General features: G+C 42.3%; 1 protein-coding gene across 1 annotated transcript in view; it reads left to right on the top strand.

The window, feature by feature from the left end:
• ARIH2 (ariadne RBR E3 ubiquitin protein ligase 2) overlaps positions 1–19,856 on the top strand; it is a 60,765-nt gene that overhangs the window by 22,900 nt on the left and 18,009 nt on the right. The window contains exon 4 of the mRNA XM_008068156.2: positions 17,801–17,868. Coding sequence (XP_008066347.1) covers positions 17,801–17,868 — 68 coding nt within the window. The remainder of the gene's footprint in view (positions 1–17,800; positions 17,869–19,856) is intronic.

Genomic DNA, 19,856 nt, shown 5'->3' with positions numbered 1-19,856 from the left:
GTGGCTGCTCCCGGCCACTGCAGCCTCGACCTGCTGGGCTCCGGCGATCCTTCCGCCTCAGCCTTCCAAGTAGCCGGAATTACAAGCATGTGCTACCACCCCCGGCTGATTTTTTGATTTATTGTAGAGATGAGGTCTCGCTGCCCAGGTGGGTTTTGAACCCCCGGGCTCAGGCAATTCACTCACTTCAGCCTCCCAAAGGCGCGGGATTACAGGCTGAGCCACTGAGCCCGGCTAAATCTGCTTATTTTTAAGAAATGGAATAAACTGGCCCTTGAAATGTGAGATTGGGTTGATGTCATTTATTATTTGGGGGCCCTTGAATCTTGAGTAATAACTGTCTCTGATTGATCATCCTGAAGGAATGTCTGTTAGTTGACAAGTCCTGTTCATGTACACAGAGTTTAGGATTTATTTTCCTGACCCTTTCCCTTTTTAAAAAAATGGAGGTAATATACACATAACATAAAAGTAGCCATTTAAAGTATATAATTCGCCGGACTTGGTGGCTCAGCCTGTAATCCCAGCACTTTGGGAGGCTGAGGTGAGTGAATTGCCTAAGTCCATGGGTTCGAGACCCACCTGGGCAACTTGGCGAGACCTCATCTCTACAATAAATCAAAAACTTAAGCTGGGCTCGGTGACTCAGCCTGTAATCCCGCACCTTTGTTAGGCTGAGGTGATTGGATTGCCTGAGCCCGTGGGTTCGAGACCTGCCTGGGCAACTTGGCGAGACCTCATCTCTACAAAAAATCAAAAACTTAAGCTGGGCTCGGTGGCTCAGCCTGTAATCCTGCACCTTTGGGAGGCTGAGGTGAGTGGATTGCCTGAGCCCGCGGGTTCGAGACCCGCCTGGGCAACTTGGCGAGACCTCATCTCTACAATAAATCAAAAACTTAAGCTGGGCTCGGTGGCTCAGCCTGTAATCCCACACCTTTGGGAGGCTGAGGTGAGTGGATTGCCTGAGCCCACAGGTTCGAGACCCGCCTGGGCAACTTGGCGAGACCTCATCTCTACAATAAATCAAAAATTAGCTGAGTGCGATAGCTGAGTGTGATAGCGTGTGCCTGTAGTTCCAGCTACTTGGAAGGCTGAGGCGAAAGGATCACCGGAGCCCAGCAAGTCGAGGCTGCAGTGGCTGGGAGCGGCCACTGCACTCTAGTCTGGGCAACACAGTGAGACCCCAACTCAAAAAAAAAAAAAAATTAGCCAGGCATGGTAGCGCATGCCTGTAGTTCCAGCTACTTGGAAGGCTGAGGCGGAAGGATCACCGGAGCCCAGCAGGTCGAGGCTGCGGCGGCCGAAGAGCATGCCACTGCACTCCAGTCTGGGCAACAGAATGGGACTCCAACTCAAAAATAAATAAATAAATAAATAAGGTATATAATTCGGTTGCATTTCGTGCATTCACAACATTGTGCAACCATCATCTCAGTCTACTTCTAGAATGTTTTCATTACCTCAAGCGGAAACACGGTACTCATTGGTGGTTACTCCCATTCCCCCATTTCCTGGCAGTCACTAATCTACTCTCTGTCTCTGTAGATTTGCCTATTTTTATATTTGTCATATAAATGGAATCATGCAGTTTGTGTCTGACTGCTTTCACTTAGCATAATGTTTTCAAGGTTCTTCCAAGTTGTAGCATGTATCAGTACTTCATTCCTTTCTCTGGTGACTTTTTGTTTCGTAATCTGAATGGCTAAGCAAGAATCTTCAGCCACTTGAGGAAAACATGCAAAATAAAAGAAACATAGAAAACTCAAAACAGACCAGCTGAAGCAAACCAATATATAATTTTACTTATTTTAAAAAGAAGACTATTTAGTATTATCTAGGATATTCAGGAAAACATGGCATTCATAAAACAATTGGATCCCATCAGGAAGAAACAGAAAATGAAAAGAGCTCATGGTGATGAATTGTAGGTTTTCCAAATTTAAAAAAAATTTCCATAGATCAGAAAATAAAATCAAGAAAAATCTTTCAATTTAAAGCCAAAATACAGGCAAAAAAATGAAAAAAAGAGAGACATAGATCAATCTAGGAGATCCAGAATCTGTTAGAATTTCTGAGAAGTGAGAAACAAAATAGATTAAAGGGAGGAAAACACTAATAATATAAAAAGAAAATTTCTGGGAGCTAAAGAGAATAATCATCTATAATCTTCACTGAAAGAGTCTACCTGTTGCCCAGAAGGATAAATAAATAAGGTCTCACTGCAAGAATTGTCACTGTGGGGCTGGGCTCGGTGGCTCATCCTGTAATCCCAGCACTTTGGGAGGCTGAGGTGAGTGACTTGCCTGAGGTCGCAGGTTCAAGACCTACCTGGGCAACTTGGCGAGACCTCGTCTCTACAATAAATCAAAAATTAGCCGGGCATGGTAGCACGCGCCTGTAGTTCCGGCTACTTGGAAGGCTAAGGCGAAAGGATTGCCAGCGCCCAGCAGGTCGAGGCTGCAGTGGCTGGGATTGTGCCACTGCACTCCAGTCTGGGCAACAGAGTGAGTCTCCAACTTAAAAAAAAAAAGCAAAACAGAAAATTGTCACTGTGAAATTTCAGAATAACAGGGATAAAGAGAAAATCCTGAAAACTTTCATAAGGAATACCAGGTCGTCTATTAACACAAGAAATGAACCGGGCTTGGTGGCTCAGCCTGTAATCCCGCGCCTTTGGGAAGCTGAGGTGAGTGGATTGCCTGAGCCCGCGGGTTCGAGACCCGCCTGGGCAGCGAGACCTCATCTCTACAATAAATCAAAAAATCAGCTGGGCGTGGTAGTGCATGCCTGTAATTCCGACTACTTGGAAGACTGAGGCGGAAGGATCGCTGGAGCCCAGCAGGTCGAGGCTGCGGTGGCCGGGAGCAGCCACTGCACTCCAGTCTGGGCAACAGAGTGAGACTCCAACTCAAAAAAAAAAAAAAATACAAGAAATGGGAATCAAACATCTCATCAGCAACAGTGTCAGCCAGAAGACAGTTATGCAATAGTCTTCAAAGTCCTGAGTAAAAAATGATTTTGAACCTAGAGTTTTGTCATTGCAAATAAATTTTTCATACAGGCAAGGACTCTCAAAATATATTTCCCTTGGACCCTTTTTTTTTGAGTTGGAGTCTGACTCTGTCGCCCAAACTGGGGTGCAGTGGCCGCGGCCACTGCAGTCTCGATCTGCTGGGCTCTGGCGATCCTTCCACCTCAGCCGTCCAAGTAGCTGGAACTACAGGCGCGCGCTATCATGCCTGGCTAATTTTTTGATTTATTGTAGAGATGAGGTCTCACCAAGTTGCCCAGGCAGGTCTCAAACCCATGCGCTCAGGCAATCCACTCACCTCAGCCTCCAAGGCACGGAATTACAGGCTGAGCCACCCAGCCTGGTGCCTTTTTTTTTTTTTTTTTTTTAGCTGGAGTTTCACTCTGTTGCTCAGGCTGGAGTGCATTGGCACACTCATACCCACTCCAGCGTCAACTTGTTGGACTCCGGTGATCCTTCCACCTTAGCCTTCCGCCTCAGCCTTCCAAGGAGCTGGAACTACAGGCATGTGTTACCACATCTGGCTAATTATTTATTTTTTTATTGTAGAGACAAGATCTCGCCAAGTTGCCCTGGTTGGTCTCGAACCAGCAGTCTCAGGCAATCCACTCACCTTGGCCTCCCAAAGTCCTGGGATTACAGGCTGAGCCACCAAGCCCAGCCTATACCTTTTTTTTGAAGTAGTTACTTGATTAAAACCGAAAAAAAGAGGACAGCAAATAATGCAAGAAATGGTTGGCGCAACCTAGTAGTCCCCAATAAAAAGTTTCATGATTATCAGATCTAGAACAGGCCCTGAAAACATTCAACCCAAATTTGGACAAAATTTTGGTGAGATCCAAGAAAAGCTTCAAGGATAGGAATGGAGTAGATTCTAAACAATAAATAAAATGAAGAAGCTGGAAGTTAGTAGGGATGTGGTGGAAAAAACACAGAACTCTTTACAAGGAGGAGGGGGGATTATAATTTCCATGCAAAGCAGAAGGAACTACACAAAACATCGTGATCTGAATATGAAGCTACATTTGTGGCACGAATATGAGTATTGGTGGCAAGTAAATAAATGTATTTGTGCCTGATGTATGAACATTCTCCTTTAGGTGGCCTAAGGGTAGTGACATTGGAATCACATGTAGGTAGACAATATCTTAAAGTTGCAAAGATAACTTAGAGGAACTAAAGATAGTGATTTATATATCAAAAAGTTGGAGCTTGAAAGATGGAGGTAGAGAGTAGTATGAGTAAGCTAAATTTAACAGGGCATACTCAGTGATGTTGGTAACAAACAGGAGAACCTAGTCAAATGACTGGAAGAGATTTCTCCTGGTGAAGAAGATTAGTGGTGGTGGTGTTGGTGAAGAATGGAGTGGCAGTGCTTTTATGAACCATTTTATTTTTGTTTTGTTCATTGGCAGTTGGAGAAGGTTAAGGATTGCTTCCCAATAAACAAGTGCTTCCTGAGTTTCTTTTGTTGTTTTAACTCTCAGGTAGATGCTGGGAGAGATGGAAAGATAGTTGGACCTCTTTTTAAGAGCGCTTAGAGGTCTCTTTGTCTTTATTTTCTGACCTTTCTTTGTTTAGTGGTAAGAGTGTTGTAAATAAATAATAAGACTTTTTCTACTTCCACTTTGTATTTTTCTGATATATCCATTGAAAGCACCACTTTGATTATTTTGCTCTATTGAAAAACTTAAAGCGGCTTCTATAGGCTTTAACCTGAGCTTCTTCCTATTGCTCCTTTCCCTAACTCATATACTTAATTTTTGCATTCTCAAATCTTTCTGCCTTCTTGCAACCCTCAGGAGACCCAATCAATACTCCATCCTTTTTTGCTTTCCTAAGAGGAGCTATATATCTGGCCTCTGGCAAGATTGTGTGTCCTTGAGGGCTTGGAAGACCTTTGCACCTTCATGTTCTCTTGGTGGAGGGTGTGGGTTTGTGGTGACTTGAGACTGGGTCATAGGAAACAGGCAGGGGATGGTAGCATATAAGACCTAGTGCTGGCACAGGTATTGTTCCAGGTTTTGGGGTATGACAAAGAATGAAACAGTCAAGGAAATCTGCTCTCAAGGAACTTCCATTCTGTTGTTTTCTGTTTATGGAGTTTTACATATACAGAAAAGTTACAGAATTGGGCTGGGCTCAGTGACTCATGCCTATAATCCCAGCATTTTGGGAGGCCAAGGTGAGAGGATTGCCTGAGCCCATGGGTTCGAGACCACCCAGGCAATTTGGCGAGAACTCATCTCTACAATAAATAAAACAATTAGGGATCTGTCACAGTGGCTCAAGCCTGTAATCCCAGCAATTTAGAAGACCGAGGTGAGGGGATTGCCTGAACCTATGGGTTTGAGAACAGCCTGGGCAACTTGGTGAGACTTCATCTCTACAATAAAATCAGAAAATTAGCTGGGAGTGATAGCACGCTCCTGTAGTTTCAGCTACTTGGAAGGCTGAGGTGGAAAGATCGCCAGAGCCCAGCAGGTCAAGGCTGTGGTAGCCGTGAACGTGCCACTGCACTCCAAACTGGGCAACAGACTGAGACTCTAACTCCAAAAAAAAGAAAAGTTACAGAATTATGTTTTTGAGCATATTTTAGGGGAATAGCTAAGGATAGCCGTCGAGTGGGGTCGAAACTTTTATTAAAACATTCTTTTGGAATCTGTTGCTTTGTCATTAAGCTGTGCTGGCCTCCAAGGCACCCTCCCAGGCGGGCTCGATGGCTCAGCCTGTAATCCCACACCTTTGGGAGGCTGAGGTGAGTGGATTGCCTGAGCCCGCGGGTTTGAGACCTGCCCGGGCAACTTGGCGAGACCTCATCTCTACAATAAATCAAAAGTCAGCCGAGCGTGGTAGCACACGCCTGTAGTTCCAGCTACTTGGAAGGCTGAGGCGGAAGGATCGCCAGCACCCAGCAGGCGAGGCTGCGGTGGCCGGGAGCGGCCACTGCTCCAGTCTGGGTGACAGAGTGAGACTTCAACTCAAAACAAAACAAAACAACAAAACAAAAAACAAGGTGCCCTCCCTTTGGAGAAGAGGGGGGAACCTGGATGGTACTGCCTAGTAGTATTTGGTATTCCTTCTTTTTGCCTCCTCACAATATCAGTAGCTGAAAGAGACAGAACATTGTTTGACATCATTTTTGGACAAAATGGTCTGTGGCTGCAGGAATGGAGACTCAACTTTTAGTTCTACTGTATGTAGTTTGTTTGATATCAGTTCTTATCTTTATTTCTGTTGATTATGGTTGTTGGACATAATCTTGGTTTGCTGAAATGGTGGTCATCTTGCCTATGTGGCGTTCCCCTGGAGATCTTAGAATTGTAGAAGGGGCTATAACCAGCCCCTTGTACTAAGTACTTCCCAGAAAGTTTTCAATTAAATGCACCCGAAAGATATGTTGACTGAGATTTCATAATAATTTGGAGGGTTAGGGAGGGTTGCAATAGAGATACAATGTTTCCGGCCAAGAGTTGGTTGATATTGGAGTTGGGTGATGAGTACATGGGATTCATTATATTCTTCACTTTTGTGGATGTTTGAAATTGTTCATAATTAAAAAGTGTACCCTCGTGGTCAAGGAATAATTTCATTCATATTTTTACATTGTATTTTGCATAAATAACCTTATATTAGTGAGATCTTTGGTTTTTGTTTGTTTGTTTGTTTTGGTATCAATCTTATTGTTCAGAGACCAGAGTAGTTAGGCTGAATTAAGGTTGGACTGGTGAGAAGTCTTCAATTTTGTCTTTATTAATCAGATTTAAAAGCATGTATAACATGTGGTTACCTCAATTATATGTCAGTCCTCCCTCTATGCGCCTGTAAAGAAGAAATGAAGGGGGCAGAATTACGATCAGGTGCCAGAGAGTTGACCTTTCAGAGGTTGAGAGTATGTAGGTATGAAGTATGGGAGAAGTGAAATCCTACTACTTAGACTTTGGGTTGAGACTGGTCTAGGATTGGAAGCCCTCTGAGACCCAACTACCGCCACCACTACCAATGCTGATTTTGCCCCATTCTCCTTTGTCTTTTTTAGCTTACTTTCTTTCTCTAACCCCTTTAGTACCTCCTTGCTTCCCTCCCATCATCCCTGGCCCCCAAGACCTGAATCCAGCTGGGCGCAGTGGCTCATACCTATAATCCAAGCATTTTGGGGGGTGGAGGCCAGAGGATTGCCTGAGCCCAGGGGTTCGAGACCAGCCTGGGCAACATGGCGAGACCTCGCCTCTACAGTAAATCAAAAAATTAGCTGAATGTGGTGGCACACACCTGTAGTTCCAGCTACTTGGAAGGTTGAGGTGGAAGGATTGCCTGAGCCCAGCCTGCACTCCAGCCTAGGTGACAGATTGAGACTCCAGCTCAAAAAAAAAAAAAATCCATCTATCTTGGTCTCTTCAGGCTTTTCTATATCATGTCCCTTTCTACCCCTGGTCCAGAAGCTGGCCAACAGTTTACTTCTTTTCATTTCTGCTTTTTAGTGAGTAACCCCTAGTGTTTGTTAACAAATGTGATTGGACCACGAAGTGGCAGACTGAGGCATGAAGACCCATTCATGTAGCCTTTAAAAATTTCAGGCAGTTGGCAAGTAAGAATTCTAAATAAAAATTGAAACTACCACCTGTATTTTTTCAGGCCGTTGATGCTCACTGCCATCAGCTGCATCCTCCCTATGGCACTGGTAAGTGTGGGAAGGGCTGGTGACAGTTTTGGTGGGCTGCTGGATTTCTTTTCTCTGGGGAAAAAAATCTATTTGCAAGCTATATTGTTAACTTGTCCCTGAGGGTTGGACAGCTTGAACAAGCTTATAGGAGATAAAAAAGATAATGAAGCAACTGACCATGCTCTTGGATTTCCTTGGGGAACTGTTGTCAGGAGCAGAGGCGATTCATTATATGCTTTAATCCTTATATAAAATTAGTATGTTCTATGTATTATTTTTGTGCTCTGGGATGTCAAGTAATAACTATTACATTTCCTGAAACTCTTAAAACATCTTCCCTGAAGATGTTGGCTGTGTACTAGAAAAGGGTCCTGAATGTCATATGTGCTTATTGTTTCCTTCAGTTGCAGGGTTTATCTCCCTCTGTATTTTAAGTTATTTGTGGTCAGGGTACTCAAATGTTTGTTCCAGTGATTAATTTACAATTCTGATAGTTGCTTAAATTTTTTTGTGGGGGGAGAGGTTTGGTGGAAACCAGAAAATGAATTTGTGGCTATCATTTACTAACAAACTTCAGGTAGACTTGAGACTTGTGGTTTAAAAACAATTTGCCACAATCTGCTTGGGGACCTAGTGGAGAAAATACACAGAATAAAGTTGAAACAGAGTGGTGCAGCAAGTCACAGAATTGCTAGTGTAAGTCCACAACCAGGTTACTACTGGAGTTTCCTTATCTAAGATCCTGAAACTCTTCGGCTGTCTTCTTGTAGCAAGTGGGTCAGAGGACACAGATTCTAAAGTAGTCTCCATTCTAAGCAGATAGTTTGATTTCTTTTTTCTGGTCTTTAAAGCCCTTAGATTGTGTGAGAAAGTACTTCTGGAACATTTTATGAAATGTTGAGGTTGTAAATTTGTGGTGTTAGCTGTGTCAGGAACTGCTTGCTGATAACAGTGGCTAAACATTCATATACACTTTATTGCATCTCTGAGAAAATCTTAGCATTATTGGCTCATATCCTGGATTTCCTCCTGGTTTTCACCCTCTATCCCCCACCCCCAGCTTTGCTTGTGAAACAGAGAGTTGAATTGTGTGACACGTTTATTATATGCTATATTAAAAAAACTGAAAGGAGAACTTGACTCCCAAGCAACTGTTGTCTACTCCTTTAGGTATCCCTGTTTATGCATAGTGTAACCAAGAGGTAACTACTGAATATTTTTTTAGGGCCCGTGTCAGAGATATCTCTTTCAAGTTTCTTTCTTTTTTTTTTTTTTGAGTCAGAGTCTCATCATTCTGTCACCCAGGCTGGAGTGCAGTGGCTCACTCACTGTCACTGCAGCCTCAACCTGCTGGGCTCAGAGGATCCTTCTGCTTCACCTTCCAAGTAACTGGAACTGTAGGTGTGTGCCACCATGCCTGGCTGTTTTTTAAATTTATTGTAGAGATGAGCACTCACCAGGTTGTCCAGGCTGGTCTCAAACCCCTGGACCCAGACAATCCTCTGGCCTCGCCTCCCAAAGTGCTAGGATTATAGGTGCAAGCCACCACGCCTGGCAAGTTTCTTTCAAAAGCATAAGATGTTTGCTCATGACCTTTGGAAAATGCTGATGACCAGAAGCAAAGTCCTTTTTGATAGACATGTAACTAAATGCTTTCTGAAATAAAGATCTGGAAACCAACTGAGGGTGTTGAGAGTGTGAATGCAATGGCAAGACAAAACTGTATTGGGTTGAGGTCTATGAGTAATTCAAAGCAGTTGTCTAGGGTAAATGACAACAGAGGAAATCTCTTTTCAAGCTGGAGAGAAAGCTCCCCAGCAGCATCTGATCCATCGTGGTGCAGGTTGGGAGAACACAGGGAAAGAGGGAAGAAAGGCAGGGAAGTTGGGCTTCACTTGGCTTCTCTTCTGACCCCACATTTGACCCTGTAAAAGCCTTCTCTAGATTACCCAGAAATTTGAGGGTACCTTTCACTCTTGGATGAATTTTATGCTTGCCACCACTCCTCCACCTTGCTCGGTCACAGCTCCCAGTCAAATGAGAGAGGAGTTCTTGTCTTGGGGGCTTCTGTTCACACTAAGGCACAGGTTTGAATGAGTAATTCAAAGCAGTTGTCTAGGGTAAATGACAAAAGAGGAAATCTCCTTTCAAGCTGAATGTGTTTGCTCAGAGATAGGCCAGAGAGTGAGAAGAAGGCAGGGCTGAGAGCTGTGCCTGTGGAATAGTGACATTAAAGAGCTGGTAGACTGGGAGCATTAGGAAGCCTTGGTCAAGGAGATTGAAAAAGAGCCAGAAAGCCAGGTGCGATGGCTCACGCCCGTAATCCCAGCACTTTGGGAGGCCGAGGTGAGGGAATTTCTTGAGCCCACAGGTTCGAGACCAGCCTGGGCAACATGGCGAGACCTCATCGCTACAGTAAATCAAAAAATTAGCCAGGTGTGGTGGTGCGTGCCTGTAGTTTCAGCTACTTGGAAGGCTGAGGTAGAAGGATCACCTGAGCCCTGTAGGTCGAGGCTGCAGTGGTTTATGAGCATGCCACTGTGCTCCAGCCTGGGCAACAGAGTGAGACTCCAACTCAAAAAAAAAGAAGAAAGAAAGAAAAAAGAGCCAGAGAATGTTGTGAAACTATAAAACTGAAAAGGGGGATTTGTCATTTTGAGGCTTATAAGTTAAAAAGTCAAAGTAAACTATTTGATGCAGTAATATAAGGATCAAGCCTTTGTACATTGTAACATTTGATTATTAAATGATTGCCATTGAATTAAATTTGGCAAATTTGCCTCCCTTACTTTTTATTATGAAAGGTTTAAAACAAAGAATATAGTAGGCATCCATATACCTACCATCTAGATTATACAGTTGCTAATCTGTTGCTACATTTGCTTTGTTACTTATCTATTCATCAGTCAACTTTATTTTTTAAACAGCTTTACTGAAGTGCTTACATATCATTAAATTCGTCCATTTTAAAGTATACCATTGCTTAAGATTTAGTAAATTTTTACAACTGTGCAACCATCACAATTCCAGTTTTAGAACATTTTTATCACCTGTGTCCCTTCACAGCCGGTCACATTCCCAGCCCCAAGCAACTACTGATCTTCTGTTTCTAGTTTTGCCTTTTCTAGAAATCTCATAAAAGTGAAATCATAGAATATGTAGTCTTTTGTTGCCAGGTTCTTTTTCTTAATGTAATGTTTTTGAGGTTCATCCATATTGCATGATGCGTCTGTAGTATGTTCCTTTTTATTGCCAAGCAATGATTTTCCATAGTATGGATACATCACCTTTTGTTTATCCATTCATTCATCAGTTGATGGACATTTGGGTTGTTTCCAATTTGGGGCTATTATAAAATATGCTGCTATGACCATTCTTGTCCATGGCTTAATGTGGACATATACTTTCATTTCTCTTGTATAGATATCTAGGAGTGGGATTGCTGGGTCACATGGTAAGTGTATGTTTAACATTTTAAGAAACAGCCAAACTGTTTTCCAAGTTGGTGCTACTATTTTGCATTCCCATCAGTATTATATAAGGGTTCCAGTTTCTTTACATCCTTACTAACACTTTGTATTTATATCTTTGGTATTACAATCATTTCCAGTGAATGTGAAGTGACATCTTGTGGTTTTAATTTGCATTCCCTAATGACTAATGTCATTAGTCATTAATGCAATTAATGATCTTTTCTTGTGCTTGTTATTCATGCATTTATTTTTTGTAGTGAAATGTTTGTTCAAATCTTTTGTCCATTTAAAAAAATTGGATTGTGTGTCTTACTCAGTTGTAAGAGTTCTTTATCCAGTCTGAATTAAGTTCTTATCAGATATATGACTCGCAAATATTTTCTCCTAGTCTGTGGCCTGTCTCTTTTATTTTCTTAATGATGTCTTTTGAAGAGTAAAAGTTGAATTTTGATAAAGTCCACTTCATCTTTTTGCTTTTAGTTGTTGTGCTTTTAGTGTCATATCTAAGAAATCTTTGTCTAAATCAAGATCACAGAGATTTACTTCAGTGTTTTCTTTTAGAAGTTTTAAAGCTTTAGGTTTTACATTTAGATATATGGACTATTTTGAGTTAATATTGTGAGGTATGAAGTAACAGTGTGTTCTGTGATTTGTTTATCTGTTTTGTATAAACAGTTATTCCAGAATCTTTTTCCTTCATTGAATTACATTGGTACCTTTGTTGAAAATTGATCATAAGTGTATGTGTTTACTTCTGGACTACGTTTTGTTCCATTGATCTGTATGTCTGTTCTTCAGCCAGTATCCCCACTGTCATGATTACTGTAGCTTTAAAGCAAGTCTTGTAGTTATATGATATGTCTTTCAACTTTGTTCTTTTTTTTCAAAATTGCTTTGGATATTCTGGATTCTTTCCATTTCTACAAATTTTAAGATTAGCTATTAATTTGACAAAAAAAGTCTACTGTGATTTTGATTGGGACTTTCATTTTGATTGATTTTGATTGCTGTTTGGTAAAATATTTTTTACCTTCCTGATAAAGTAGCTTTGACCACATGTGGCCATTGATCTTTTGGAAATATGGTCAGTTTGAATTGAGATGTGACATAGTCTTAAGTACACACTGGACTTAGAATGAAACAATGGCTGAAAATCATTTAGTAAGACGTTTTTATGGAATACATGTTGAAATAATACTTTGGATATATTGAGCTAAATAATTTTTTTTTTTTTTTTTTTTGAGTTGAAGTTTCACTCCGTCACCCAGACTGGAGTGCAGTGGCCGCTCCCGGCCACCTCAGCCTCTACCCACTGGGCTCTGGCGATCCTTCCACCTCAGCCTTCCGAGTAGCCAGAATTACAGGCGCGCGCTACCACGCCTGGCTGATTTTTGATTTATTGTGGAGATGAGGTCTCACTGCCCAGGCGGATCTCGAACCGCGGGCTCAGGCAGTCCACTCACCTCAGCCTCCCAAAGGCGCGAGATTATAGGCTGAGCCACCGAGCCTGGCTATTATAAAATATTTTTTATCTATCATTTACTAGTTCTAGTAGTAGTTTTGCAGATTACTTGAGGGTTTTATACACAGTTATTTATCTAGGAATACAGACAGATTTGTCTCTTCCCTTTTATTCTTTATGTCTTTTTTTATTTTTTGTTTTTTTGCATTAAAGGAGGTGAGGGCCTCCGGTATAATGTCAAATGAAATATTTGGCATTTGCCTGATCTCAGCATTGACTATTTCATTATTGAGTATGATTTTTTTTATAGATGCCCTATATCAAGGGTCCCCAGCCCCTGGGCCATGTATTAGTACTGGTCCCTGGCCTGTTAGGAACCAGTTTGCACAGCGAGAGGTGAGCTACAGGTGAACGGAAATCGCAGATCAATGGTGGCATTAGATTCTTATAGGAGCACAAACCCTATTGTGAACTGTGCATGTGAGGGATCTAGGTTGTGCGCTCCTTAAGAGAATCTAATGTCTGATGATCTCAGGTGGTACTGAGGCAGTGATGCTAGAGCTGGGAAATAGCTGCAAATACAGATTAACACTAGTGAGGTTTGACTGTACATGCCCTTCACCCCTTCCCCATCTGTGGAAAATTTGTCTTCCACAAAGCCAGTCTCTGATGCCAAAAAGGTTGGGTACTTCTGCTCCATATCAGACTCAGGCAGTCCATTTTTCTTCCTAATTTGCTGAGAATTGTTTTTGTGAGTATTGAATTTTGTCAAGTGGGTTTTCAGCATCTATTCAAAGGATCATTTGGATTTTTTCCCCTTTATTTTGTTAATTCAGTGAATTACATTTTTGTTGTTGTTGTTGTTGTTTGAGTTGGAGTCTCACTCTGTCACCCAGACTGGAGTGCAGTGGCCGCTCTCAGCCACCTCAGCCTCGACCTGCTGGGCTCTGGCAATCCTTCTGCCTCAGCCTTCCAAGTAGCTGGAACTACAGATGCGCGCTACCACGCCCAGCTGATTTTTTGATTTATTGTAGAGATGAGGTCTCGCCTTCCCAGGTGGGTTTTGAACCAACGGGCTCAGGCAATCCACTCACCTCAGCCTCCCAAAGGCACGGGATTACAGGCTGAGCCACCGAGCCCGGCTTGTGAATTACATTTTTAACTGTTTAATCAGCCTTGTATTCCTGGAATAAACCTCATCTAGCTAATTTTTGTGATTTTTATTGTAGAAGCAAGGTCTCACCAAGTTGCCCAGGCTGCCGGCTAATTTTTTAAAAAGTTTTTGTAGCTACAGAGTCTCACTGTGTTGCAAAGGCTGGTCTCAAACATCTGGCCACAAGTAATCCTCTCACCTCAGCTTCCCTGAGTGCTGAGATTACAGGTGTGAGCCACCATGCCAGACCCGTTGTGACTATTCTTGACAAAGTCATTCTACAGCTTAGGCTTTGATGTTTATACAGGAGTGAGTTTTCCTCTGGGGATTGGGTTTACTGGAAATAGCAACATCTTCCCATTTAAAGGGACCCTCTTTGTCCCTGAGATGGCGACAACATTAGATGCCTATTCTATCTCTGTGATTACAGACTCAGATCACTCTGTGAGTAATTGCCTTGAGATTTGTAGGTTTTAGACAAGAAACTTTCTAGTTCTTAGTTTCTAGTGTTTTTCTCAGTGTTTCTAGAAATAGAAAACATTCATAAATAAATATGACTTCTAATCCTCTGATTTCATATTGATCTAATAGGATGACAAATTAGTTGTGAACACCACATGGGTCATACGTTTTTCTTCCTAAGTCATTTGTCTTTTTGGTTTTCATTGGTTGATTACTACTCTGGGCCCATTTTCCTTTTGGGAAAGGCTTGGCCTTTTCTTTATGAGTCGTCCTGATACTTCTTAATTTTGACTACCAACAGGTTGTTAGTTTGTTGACCAAAACTGCCCTGCAGGAGTTCCTCTTGATTCTGATTAAAGGTTTTCATTCCACAATGGAACACAGGCTAAAGAGTAACAAGGGATGGAAAGACTCTTCCCAGTTGTGAAAGTGTTGACTCTAATAGATTGGAAATGGATTGTTAAGCTATTTCAGTAAACAAAAATGGTGTGATTACAACTTCTTGCCTGAGAAAGCTCTCAGCTGTTTGCACTAAGTTTTTACCTTGTGTGTTTTTGTGTGTGTGTGTGTGTGTGTGTTTAGAGACAGGGTCTTGCTTTATTGTCTAGGCTGGAGTGTGGTGGTGTGGTCATAACTCAGTGTAGCCTAGAGCTTCTGTCCTCAAGCAGTCTTCCTGCTTTGGCCTTCAAAAGTGCTGGGGTTACAGGTGTGAGCCACAATGCCTGACCAGATTTTTATCTTTAATGTGGCTTAATATTATCCACAAGGTTTGTTTTGGCCTTTTTGCCAGGAGGCCAATGTGGCTCAAGGTGGCCACCACTTCCTCTAGAAAATTGCTGGGGTATGGGGCTTCAGTCAGTTCTCTCTTGTGACCCAAATCAGGGAAGAGGTAGCCACCCTGCTGAGGCTACCTTTTAGAATAAATTATTCTAGAGTTCTCCCTCTATTTTCACTATGTTTTTTAAAACATAATAGTAGAGGGATAAACTGGTCCAGTCCAGAATCAGAGCAGGTCAAAACTCCCATCCGATCAGTAATGGGATAATGTCGGTAAATAGCCACTGCACTCTAGCCTGGGCAATAGAACAAGACCGTGTCTCTATTAAAAATAAATAGGCTGGGTACAGTGGTTCAAGCCTGTAATCCCACCATTTTGGGAGGCAAGAGGATTGCCTGAGCTCAGGGGTTCGAGACCAGCCTAGGCAACTTGGTGAGACTTGTCTCTACAATAAATCAAAAAATTAGCTGAGCATGGTGGTGCACACCTGTAGTTCCAGCAACTTGGAAGACTGAAGCAGAAGGATCGCCTGAGCCCAGTAGGTTGAGGCTGTGGTGGTGGCCATGAACTTGCCACTGCACTCCAGCCTGGGCGACAGAGTGAGACTCCGACTCAAAAACAGCAACAAGTAAATTAAGAACATAGCCAGGCTGGGTTCGGTGGCTCAGCCTGTAATCCCGCGCTTTGGGAGGCTGAGGTGAGTGAATTGCCTGAGCCCGTGGGTTCAAGACCTGCCTGGGCAACTTGGCGAGACCTCATCTCTACAATAAATCAAAAAATTAGCCGGGTGTGGTAGCACGCACCTGTAGTTCCAGCTACTTGGAAGGCTGAGGCGGAAGGCTCCCCGGAGCCCAGCAAGGCTCCCCGGAGGCCAACGAGGCTGCGTTGGCCAGGAGCGGCCACTGCACTCTAATCTGGGTGACAGAGTGAGACTCCAACTCAAAAAAAAAAAAAAAAAAAGAACATAGTCAAAAGCTATGTTCAAGCAGTTAAAGTAAAGTTTAAACAGAATGTCTTGTCTCTGTTTTTATTTTGTGATAGTGGACTGTTGGGGATAAATAGTTTCGTTATAGACACAGTTAGAAGTATCAACTATAATTCAGGAAACCTAGACCCTAAAGTCTACATGGGCCTCAACAAGAAATTACTGTGGCAACATGTATGGGTCAGATGCCTCTTACGTTGTGTGGAAGGGAAGTGGGGACCCCCATACCAACTGAAATAAGCTGTCTTGAGTCCTTGGTTTTTTTTCTAGATGTACCTAACCTGTAGGATAGAAAGGCACTCACTTACTGCATAGCTTTTGACACCAATTATGTCCTGGGATATGTTCTTGCTTAGTAGGGATGCACTTTTCAGAAGCGACAAGCTCCAGGATTAGGAATTACATGTTCATCACTATGTGTTTTTCTCTCCTGCAGTTCTTATCTGTGGACCAAGCACATACTACCTTACAGGTCCTTGGTAGTTCATGTTTAGGAACTCAGTCAAGTGAGCAAAGTACCAAGGTTCTGTGTGTTTACTTGGTTCCCTGGCCTTAAGTAGACTGCTAGTTTCTCCTTGTTTCAGTAGCACCCTGATGGTATGTAGCACTTTCTTTGGGAAGCCTAATCTAGGGCTGCAAATAATCCCAATATTCAGTGATCTTGCTCTAGTCTTAACTTACAGTGTTTTGTTTTTGTAACTAGCTTACTTTCCAGTTAGCAAGATTTTATAGCTATAACATGTAGATGCTTTCTTACTGCTTTCTTCCTTAATCTAACATTCAAATGTGAACTTGTAAGCCAGGTGCAATGATGTGTGCCTGTAGTCCCAGCTACTTGGGAAGTCTCAGGCAGGAGGATCACTTGAGTTCTCATCTATAATGTGTGATGATCATGCCTGTGAATAGCCACTGCAGTCCAGCTGGGCAACGTACTAAGACTCAGTCTCTAAAAAAAAAAGTCAACTTTTTTCTGTGTCAAACATCTACAACATCGTTTTTAATAGCTACATAGTAGTCCATTGCATGAATCTGTCATATATTATTTGTCTAGCTTGTTTTTATTGGACATTTAGAATTATTTCTATATTTTTTTACTATTATGAGTAGCCCTGTGGTACACATATCCTCTGTCATTTCCTCAGGAGGAATTTGCAGAAGTAGAATTGCTAACTCAGAGCACTTTAATGAGGTTTTTTGATAGCCATAACCATGTGCTTGAAATGTCCCCTAAGAGAATGTAGGAGCTAGAAAGGCTGTCCACACACTTCTAAACATTTCTTGCTGTTAGGACTTTTTGATTGCTGATAATTCAGTAATTTTAAAACTGGTTTTGGGTGTTTTTTGTTTGATTTGGTTTTTTGGGATTTATGCAAGAAGTCCAGGCCTGGAAATCTTCTTCAAGTAACAGACCTAACTAGAGGTCCACTTCCTGTGCATGGCCTCTTATAGCAGCATGAGGGAATATATATCACATTAGGAGCCTGTAGCTCTTTTGCTTATATTGGGCGCCAGGTTGGTATTTACTGTAGAAGAATCATTTTGCTTAAGTTTCAAATGAAACCAATTTTCTTGTAAGGATCATGAATGAAAACAAAGATGGAAAATCAAGAAAGCCATGAAATTACTAAGATTGTAAGAGTCTGAGCATAAAAGACAAAGCAGAAAACCAAGAGGAGGAGGAGTTTGATAATCAAGCTTAGGCATGGTATAGATATAAATATACATGTATTTCTCAAAATGTGGAAACTTAAGAGAAACTACAGTAATAATTTGATTTTTTCCCTTCTTTTTAGGTATCTCATTCAGTTGCTAAACTTATATTAGTTAATTTCCACTGGCAAGTCTCAGAGATATTGGACAGGTAAGGTGTTTGGGGGAGGGGAGATGACTTTGTCCATAGCTCCCCTCTCTGCCCACCCACAAGTGGTGATTACTGCTTACATTTTGAACTATATTCTTTCAGTGTGCACATTACATTTTTAAAACACTGGATCATATATATATATTTTGACTTATTGTAGTGATGAGGTCTCGCCAAGTTGCTCAAGCTGGTCTTGAACCCATGGACTCAGGCAGTCCTCTCACCTCGGCCTCCCAATGTACTGGGACTGCAGGCTTGAGACACTGTTTCCGGTGCCACTGGGTCATATTTTACATCCTCTTCTCAACATATTGTGAACATGTTCCCACTTTTTCAGTATATTCTTCCACCTCTTTTAATGCTAGCACAGTATTTTGTTATATAGATACTCCATACTTTTTCCAAACCCCTGTTGTTGGACAGTGAAGTCAATTCAAATTTTCTGTGCCATTGTTAATTTTTAATCACTGCCTTTCTAGATAACACTTACCAACATCTCCAGTTACTTCTTTTAGGTACATCAAATAAGGAATGCATCATAATACATGGCATACCTTCAGTTTTCATTTTTCTTTTTGAGTCAGAATCTCACTCTGTCACCCAGGCTGGAGTGCAGTGGTGTGCTCACGGCCACCACAACCTTGTCCTGTTGGGCTCAGGCAATCCTTCTGCCTTAGCCTTCCAAGTAACTGGAACCACAGGCATGTGCCACCATGCCCAGCTGATTTTTTTGATTTATTGTAGAGACAAGATCTCGCAATGTTGCCCAGGCTGGTCTCAAGCCTATGGACTCAAGCAATCCTCTTGTCTCTGCTTCCCAAAGTGCTGGGATTACAGCTGTGAGCCACCACGCCTAACTTGTCTTCACTTTTGTGTGTGTGTGTGGTTTGAGTTGGGACCTCACTGTGTCACCCAGGCTAGAAGACTGGAGGGCACAGTAGCGCCATCATGACTCACTATAGTGTGGAACTCCAAGGCTCAAGCAGTCCTCCTGCCTCAGCCTCTGGAGTAGCTGGGACTATAGGTGCATGCCACTATGCTTAGCTAATTTAAAAAAAAATTTTTTTTTGGTAGAGATGAATGAAGTCTTGTTAGGTTGCCCAAGTGGCATATTGCCTTTATTTTATTTTTTTACTTTTTTTATTTTTGAGTTGGAATCTCACTCTGTTGCCCAGGCTGGAGTGCAGTGGCATGCCATGACCACTGTAACCTTGACCTGCTGAGCTCAGGTGATCCTTCTACCTCAGCCTTCTAAGTAGCGGGAACCATAGGCATATGCCACCATGCTCGACTAATTATTTTAATTTATTGTAGAGAAGAGACAAGTTCTCACCATATCGCCATGTTGCTCAAACCCCTGAGCTCAGGAATCCTCTCACCTCTACCTCCCAAAGTGCTGGGATTGTAGGTGTGAGCCACCACGCCCAGCTCATATTGCCTTTAGAAAAGGTGCTTTACCATCCACCACCACCTCTGCCAGCAGGGTATTTGAGTGCTTCTTTCCACCTCTTCCAAAACCAGAGATCTTGAGGCACAGACCTCATAGTGTCTTGGAAGTTATTTGGAGACAGATTCCATCTCCTTCTCTGGTTCCTTTGTAGAGGTCCTCTATGCTTCACCCTCAGAGGCATGTCCCTCTGTCTAGCTCAGGGTTTCTAAACCTTGACACTGTTGACATTTGGGGTTGGATAATTATTTGTTGTGGGGCACTATTTTTTGAATTGTAGGATATTTGGCAGCATCCCTGGGCTCTATCTACTGAAATTCAGTAGAAATGGCACCCTCAAGTCCTCGAGAATCAAAAATGTCTGTAAACATCGTCTAGTAACCCCTGGGGAACAAAACTGTCCCTGATGAGAAACACTGGTTACCATCTCTGCCCTTTCACACTGCTGTGAGTCTTTCTTTCTCCATATGTTGTGATTTTTTTTTTTTTAATTTTTATTTATTTATTTATTTTTTTGAGTTGGAGTCTCACTCTGTCGCCC

Source organism: Carlito syrichta, unplaced genomic scaffold, assembly GCF_000164805.1.
Source record: "Carlito syrichta isolate Samal-C Ts95f unplaced genomic scaffold, Tarsius_syrichta-2.0.1 Scaffold309885, whole genome shotgun sequence".
Lineage (NCBI taxonomy): Eukaryota > Metazoa > Chordata > Mammalia > Primates > Tarsiidae > Carlito > Carlito syrichta.
The sequence above is the reverse complement of the archived record's forward strand: the minus strand, read 5'-3'. Positions and strand labels throughout refer to the sequence as shown.